The sequence below is a fragment of the Triticum aestivum genome, chromosome 5D (assembly GCF_018294505.1).
Source record: "Triticum aestivum cultivar Chinese Spring chromosome 5D, IWGSC CS RefSeq v2.1, whole genome shotgun sequence".
NCBI lineage: Eukaryota > Viridiplantae > Streptophyta > Magnoliopsida > Poales > Poaceae > Triticum > Triticum aestivum.
In genome coordinates, this window is record NC_057808.1 from 427,214,210 (window position 1) to 427,222,467 (window position 8,258).

The following is an 8,258-nucleotide window of genomic DNA, read 5'->3' on the forward strand; positions in this document are numbered from 1 at the left end:
CTCTATAAATAGGGTTAGCCACCACAGTAGAGGGCATCAGATCGTCACCTACCAGAACTCACTCGAGCGATCCTCACACCCACCAAGCACAAGAACACCTCACCTCAGGAGGCTGTTCTTCCCCTTGTACTGTTCATCCTCAGCCCAAGAGGCAATCCACCACCACCACACTGGAGTAGGGTATTACACCACAACGGTGGCCCGAACCAGTATAAATCTTGTGTCTCGTGTGTTGAGAGTTCGTCGTGCTTAGCCTAGAGATCGTGAAGCGTGTGAGCGCGTGATCGGTGAGGGGGAGATCTTCGCGCGCACCCCAGTGTTCGAACCTTAAGGGTTTTGCCAGGACCCGAAATCCGACAACCACCTTCATCCAGCCCATGGCGGCGATAACAAATTGTCCGTTAAGTGCCACCATGATGAAGTAGTTCGGACATGACATGGCCCACTTCTTGGACGATAACATAGTCGAGAGGCGGTCTAGGAGGGACTAGATTGCTTGTTACTCCCTTTGTAAAGAAATATAAGATCGTTTAGATCACTATGGGTAGTATATTTGAAGTCTAAGGGCCCTTTATGCATCACATAAGAAGACCATAGATGTGAACTGTCTTTCTTTCAAGGTCCTCGTTGTAATATACTAGTATGGGGTTTACTCCGTCTGCTTGTGGGCCCTTCGCGGTGGAAAAAAAAAGAAAAGAAAGAAAAGCCACGATTGATAACGAGCACAACCTGCTTCTACCGTTCCACGACGACGTCTCCCAATCTCCTCCTCTCCCACCATCCCCCGCCGCCGGCCGAGCCCTCCAGCGGCCAGCGCCGCCGCCGCCGCCGGCCGACCCTTCCGCCCCCCTCCCGCGGAAGCGCGACGCCTGGGAGTCTCCCCTCCCCTCTGCTGGATTGGCTCGGAGCGGACGGGAGATCCATCCAGGCTGTGCTGGTAAGGAAGCCCTAGCGCAGCTCTTCTGGGGTTTCTGTTCCTCGTGTTTTCCTCTGCTGCCAGCAAATCGAATTCGACCCGTTCTCGCTCCATGCAGCTAGCCACGGATTTGCTCGCTGCCGGGCCTCTTGACGGTTCGACTCGGCTCTTCGAGATCTCAGCTTGTTCTCCAGAAATTTTGGGGGTTCAGGAACCCCCGCGCCATGGAGTCAGGTGACGAATCTGTTTTATTTTTGATTAGTTTATGTGAGATTCCCCTGATGAAAGTAGAATGTTCAGAGAGATTAGTTTGTGATAATGATTGGATTGAACCGAGCCTTTTATTTTCATCCTTTTGAAAAGTAAAACTGAATACTGATAAAGCTCATTTTGAAATAAATCAGCTGAGATTCTACCTTGCTATTCTCTGGGATACGGTGCCTAATTTTGGTAGTCACTGGTCATGCTTGTGAGTTAAGCTAGTGTCACCTGCTGGAATTAGTCCTGGTGCGGTGGTTCCCACCTTGTGTTGGGTTAGCTCTGCGGCGGAGCAAGCGAATCAGTATAGCTTTTCGTTATTTGTTCTAAGAATTCTTCTGTTCCCGCGCTTCTATGGGTAGCAGAAAATCTGCAGCGTTAAATACTCCCTGCTTTTATCATTTAGAGTATGCCTAATTTGTCAAAACTATTGTAAAACCACATTTGTTTAAGAAGGGGAATTATATCACGCACGCAGGTGCTTCTCACTGAAGCACCGCAGTTCGGCACCTCTGCTTCTCTTCTGCAACAGGTTAACCTTATGTTCCCACACTTTTATGGGCAGGGAGAATCTGCAGCATTAATTGAATTCAATTACAGTGGTGGGCTGAGCTTACTTATATCTACATCTGCAGTTTTAATTGCTTCTTTTGGTCATAGCTTAACTTTTGCATGATGTATATGCTACAAAGCATGGACACGGCAGAAGTTGCCGAATCCCCGTGCTGATACGGCCGGACACGGGGACACACTCGGACACGCGGGGATGCGCGTATCCCGCCGTATTTCCTGAATTACGAATTAAAAAACAGAAAGAAAAGGGAGGACACGGCTGGGACACGTGGGGGACTCGATTAATCCGCCGGTCGGAGCAGCACCCTCGTCCGACTTCAGGAAGCGCTGGATCTGGAGCACCCTCCCGTCGCCGTGCTTCTGCTGCTGCGCCCCGCCGCTGCCGTTGTTGCTGCTGCATCCCCCGCCGCTGCCGTTGCTGCTGCTGCATCCCCCACTGCAGCGCTGGCCGCCGCCGCCGCCGTTGTTGCTGCTGCATCCCCCGCCGCTGCCGTTGCTGCTGCTGCATCCCCCACTGCAGCGCTGGCCGCCGCCGCTGCCGCTGCTGCAGCAGCAAGAGGAGCACGCTGGGAGGAGGGCGGTGGCGAGAGGTGCTGCGGGGAGTTGAGAGATCCATCGCTGGGAGGAGGGGCGATGGCAAGAGAGTGGCGGCTTGGTCAAAGCGTTAGGGCAGAGAGAGATAGGGCTTGAGTTTTGACGGCGCAGATTGATCTATAGCATCCAGTGGTTCTTAAAATGGCACTAGCTGGGCCGGCCCAACTACTAACGGATCATCTTCTTTGTGGCTCTTGACAATTGGGGAGGAAATGACACTAGCTGTTCAGAGAGTTACTGCTGAATCCGAAATATCCTCTCTGGGCTTATGTTCAGAGAGTTACTGCTGAATGGGGTGATCTTTTTCTCGTTATTTTTCCGTCTTTAACTCTATATTACATGGCATTATTTATTTATTCTTATATATACTTGCCGTATCCCCGATGGGCTGATTTTGGAAAATGCCGTATCCCATGTCCCTGTATGCGTGTCACCATGTCCATGTCGCCGTATCCATGCTTACTAGTGTATATGACTAACACCTCACAACAGCGTTCTATTGCGGAGCCCACCTGTATCTGCTTTAGGCTCAGGTTGCGGTTGCTGAACTGTGTTGTACTGTGCTTATTTTATAATCTCCTGTAGCAATTTAAGCCATAAATAAAGGTATTAAAGAGGGTTGAACAAACACTAAAATAGGTAAAAGCTGGTTAACGGGTTATCATAACCCACTGCAATGCCAAATGCAGCCTTAGTCTACCACTGTTTTCATTGAATGTTCTCGATATAGTATTTTTATATTGCTTTCTTCTCCTACAGCATATGTTATTGTTGCTGGGTTCTGACATTATCCCTGTGCAGGTGATACCAAATTTGATGCATCACAGTATGCTTTCTTTGGTAACAATGTCTTGGAGGAGGTTGAGCTAGGTGGATTGGATGATGATGATGCTGGTGATGCTGGTTTTGTTGGGCCTGGTGACGAAGAATATACTCCTATTTATGGAAGGGATATGTTGGAGGTAAGATATATGATAGATTTGGAATCTCTTCTGTTTTGACATGACCACCATTATCCGCCTTCTGGTCCTTTCAAAAAAAAAAATCCACAGTGAATAGGTGTTATGTTTGTGGGATGATGTGCCAAATAGGTAACATGTGCATTGGTATAGCATTGTGAGGCTTCCTTTTATATCTGAAGGATCGCAAACTCCCTGTAGACTTCAGAGCACGAGGAGAGTTTCTCTTAGAAATTATCTTAATTTTGATCAATCTGTTCTAGCCCTTGTTTTCAAGTTTGGTTCATGCCATCAGGAACCTGGTAGAGGATGCAAAGTATGCAACTAATTTTATTATAGGTATACACATGCGACCAAATAGGCAAATAGGAATATACATTGTTATGTAAACTAGGAAAGCTTGCATTGTCTCTTGTGATTGCTAACTGTTTCCGTGTATGTTGGTCGAAAGCCTGGTAAAGAATGTAGTCAATTGTACTTTAGGGTTACTAATGCTATCATGTATTCAGAAAAAGTCCTGCTTAAACTGAGGAAGTTAACGTATCTATTTTGGACCATTAGTTAACTCTGTAAAGTGCATACAGCCATGGTTGGAAATCCTCCTTACATATCCTGGAAAAATTAGAAAGCTTATGTTGAATGCACTATGCGGGAGGTAGTCCTAACTATACACAAGCGTATTCCTAACTATACACAAGCAAGTTTTAGTTTTTATGACTTCAGGTAGGAACCGTTACAAGTTCTGTGTACTGTGTGCTTCATTCCCTTCAGTTTCTGTTTTGTTTTCACTCACAGTTGGATCCCAAACATGTATTTAGGAATGATTTCAGAACGCTGTCCCACTGGATTTCTGATCACCTTAAAAGATTGCAAAAGTAGTTCTTTTTTCTGTTGTATAGGAAGGTCAACCGCTCATTGGTCAAGCTTTGCTTTTGCAGGACGAAGGTGTAGGTTCATTTACTGGTGTTGATGATCTTGCAGGGGCATTCTCAAAGGTTTGATTTCTATGGTACATAGTTCATTTAGGATTATCGAATGTATATTTTAAGATTATACTAATATAGTCACATGAGCTCTCTTTTGTTTTACCAAAATTAACGTTTACCTAATTTGCATGGTTGCCCTATTTCATTTGTCCCTGTTTGACTGGTGAGGCTGATTTATTTATTTACAATTTCAGCTGACCAGAACTGTTAACGAACCAAAGCAATCAGGAATAGTTAGTCGTGGGGGATCGTTACCTGGACAAAGTGAGTAATGCTGGTTTACTCATTTATTTGTGAGGAAATATGCTTTTGTGTTTTAACTTTGTTTCTGTCTTTGAAGGACAATTATGCATGCTGTTAGATAGCATGTTTGCACATGCTTAAGAGATATTCTCTAAATTCTTTCAACTTACTACCACAGCTACAGTTATCATGATGCACTTAACTTGGCTTTGTTATGTCTTATGTCTGACCAATGTAATTACTATAATATGGCTGCTACTGCTAGTCTGTCATTGTTTGAATGCAAATCTTGAGTTAACTACCGAAAATAAATAATCTTCGTTTTCTTGTTACTTTGTTGAGTGCTATACACATTAACATAAGTTTTATTTATTTAATCATTTCATTATAATTCTGCACTTTATAGCTTATACTGCTGACTGGGCACAAGAGGCTGAATCATCATACTGGCCTACACAGCCTGCATTGGGTGCTGAACAACGGCTGGACAACAAAAACTGGTGGTCTCAACCACCCCATCCAGCCCAGTTTGCTGATTCCAGACTTCAGAGGACATCCTCATCCCCGCAACAAGATGCTCAGTACAATCCTATTGAACCTATTCTCGGACCAAGGCCATCTCCTCTGCAGAGAATGTCATCATATCCTCACCAAGAGCCGCAATACAATAATATTGAACTGATTCGTGGGAATGGTAGCAGATTTACACCAGCTTTGATGCAGCATCCAAATGGATTTATACCACCTCAAATGCCGCCACCCCATCAACAAAACGGAATGCTCCCAATTCAACACTCTCCACCCCAGTTCTCACAACTACATGCCCAGATGCTTGGTGCCCAACATTCTCCGCCACAAAATCTGCAGATGTTTGGTCCTCGGCATCCTTCACCACAAATGATGGGTAGATTTGATCCAAATTTTGTTATGCCTGACTTGAGTGATCCCAGAGCCAGATCGATGTTACACCATGGAAGGCATGGTCCGCGCTATCCTCCCCAAGGTTTTGAGCCTGGCAATATGAGAATGGATAATAGGTGGCAGCGGTTCAGATCCAAGTACATGTCCACTGAAGAAATTGAGAACATCGCAAGGATGCAGAAAGCTGCCACTCAGATCACCGATCCATATATTGATGATTACTATCATCAAGCTTGTTTGGCCAGAAAATCAGCAGGAGCACAACTAAAGCACTACTTCTGTCCAACCTTGATCAGAGATACATCTTCTCGTGCACGCAGTAAGGATGAGCCACATGCGTATCTTCAGGTTGATGCTCTTGGGAGGCTTCCATTTTCTTCCATCCGCAGGCCCCGTCCGCTCCTTGATGTTGAAGAAGCCTCTGAACCAAGTGATAGCACTACTGAAAAATCTGCTTCAAAATCTCTTGACCAAGAGCCGATGCTGGCTGCTAGAATCACAATTGAAGATGGCCTTTGCCTACTACTGGATGTGGATGATATAGATCGTTTGCTTCACTTTAGTAAACAGCCAGATGGTGGTTTGCAACTTAGAAACAGAAGACAGGCTCTTCTCGAGCAGCTTGCAGAATCACTGCAATTAGTTGATCCACTTACATCTAATAAGGATGCACCTCTGTCGCAAAATGATGATCTAGTGTTTCTCCGCATAGTATCTCTACCGAAGGGCCGGAAACTACTTTCTCGTTATATTGATCTTGTTACTTCAGGTAGTGAGCTTGCAAGGATTGTTTGCATGGCAGTTTTCCGGAATCTAAGATTTATATTCGGCAATTTGCCCTCTGATAGCAGCATAGCTGGGACCACAACTAAACTTGTAAGTGCCGTATCCACCTGTGTTGTTCGGATGGACTTGAGTGGACTCAGTGCTTGTCTTGCAGCTGTTGCGTGTTCGTCACAGCAACCACCTCTTCGACCTCTGGGATATGCTGCTGGTGACGGCGCTTCTGTCATCATAAAGTCTCTACTGGACAGAGCAACAGAGCTTCTTACTGATCAACATGTGGCCTCTGCGTACAGCATGCAGAACCGAACTCTATGGCAGGCATCATTCGATGCCTTCTTCGGGCTGCTTATGGGGTATTGCATGAGTAAATTTGATACTGTGGTTCATACAGTGCAAATGCAACCAGCTGCTGCAGCTGTGATAAGCAGGGAAACACCAGTGGAGCTGTTGCGTGCCAGCCTTCCTCACACAAATGAGTATCAGCGCAAGCAGTTGCTCAGTTTCGCTCAGCGCACTGTGCCTGTCAACAGCTCTAGTTCTCATGGGTCTGGTAATGTGCCGATGGCATCAGAATATGTCCAGAGCTGAAATAGAAGAACAGAGCTGCTTTTCATAATCTATATACTTGATATGGTATAGTTCTTTGATAATGTTTTATCATAGCTGCTTCACGTTAATGTTTATTCTAACCTTCTTTTTTATAACTCTGAATCCTGGTAACCCTATGTTCTATCCAATGTGATCCTTTCTTTTACTTGCACTCTGAAAGTGGCATGAGTGTTTTCATCAGATTGCTATCACTTCCATTTTTGCTAAGTTGACGAGACCTGGTTGTTCATACTTAAAGTTGTACTAAAATTGAGACACTTAGTTTGGGACGGAGGGAGTACTTTGTTTAAAATTATACATTTGCAGCTTTTCTCAACAATACCAATAAAGAAAGAACAGTTCTCCATACCCCATGTTTTGTCACCAAGTAGTGTGTGTGCCAGGCGGCCAATTATTCACCTATTTATTATCTCCATAGGTCTGCAACTTATACCAGCATACACGTTGAGCAAGAACATAATCTTCAGTAGCTGAATTTTTGGTGATATTTACCTGCAGTTGTAACATCCAAATTCTCTGTTAGGATGGTATTCAGTTGCAGGATGGTCCAAATGGAATTGCTTGATCTTTCTTCTATCATCATTTTGCTTTCTCTTGGATCCTTGCCATCTATATTGATCTTTTATTTATTTGAAAGTCACTGTTATGTTGTAACTTGTATCTTCAGTTTATCCTTCCAGTTTTATTTTTGTTAGCTGATCACATATAGATGTAAAACTTTTAGGTTCTTGCGAGTGGTGGGAAGAACATAGATATTGTGGTGACAAAGAATGATGGTCTCGGTCAAATATACAAAGGATGATCTTCGGCCACTTTAGGAAGCTCAAATTGATGAATTATGTTGCTGAGACTGAGGTAGAGAAGGCTGCTAGAATGGATGGTGCCCGAGGGGAACATGATGGCTGAATGCCCTAAGCCTTCGTTCTGTCAGCCAAAACTTTTAGGGCGCTTTCTGTTGCATTTCTGTTGCATTCCATTGCACGACCTAAACTTGTTTTAGCGCTTTAGTTTTGTTATTCGTATATGAATTTTGTTGTTTTGTTGATGACCTGTAAGCTGTTTTTCTGTTCTTGAATTGGCACAAATTGTTACTGCAAGCCTTGCGTATCAGCCTGACATTTTAGCAGGCTGACAGAAAACATTTCTGCAGTTTGGGTTAATTAGTACTCCAATGCTTGGTCAGGCATAGCTGATAATGCTGTTGCCTTTTCTGGTATGTTACTTTGGCTAATGTTAATTTCGTCTACTGTACATGTAAAAACCCGAATAAGAACACCAGCAAGAAGCACATGTGCAAATCCATTTTTAACTAGTTAATCAGATTTTGGAAGCAGCCAACCTGCTACTGCCAATACGCTTGGTTGGACCGGTGAAAAGAACGCCAACCTGACGTGCTAAGGCCAACTCCACCGC

General features: G+C 44.5%; 1 protein-coding gene across 1 annotated transcript; it reads left to right on the forward strand.

The window, feature by feature from the left end:
* The first annotated feature begins 710 nt into the window (after positions 1 to 710).
* Positions 711 to 8,005, forward strand: LOC123122381 (protein PAT1 homolog). The gene is made up of 7 exons (XM_044542574.1): positions 711 to 937; positions 1,035 to 1,150; positions 3,143 to 3,303; positions 4,239 to 4,295; positions 4,481 to 4,550; positions 4,936 to 6,869; positions 7,570 to 8,005. The coding sequence occupies exons 2-6, from the start codon at positions 1,141 to 1,143 to the stop codon at positions 6,822 to 6,824; spliced, it is 2,187 nt and encodes a 728-aa protein (XP_044398509.1). The 5' UTR covers positions 711 to 937; positions 1,035 to 1,140; the 3' UTR covers positions 6,825 to 6,869; positions 7,570 to 8,005.
* Positions 8,006 to 8,258: the final 253 nt, after the last annotated feature.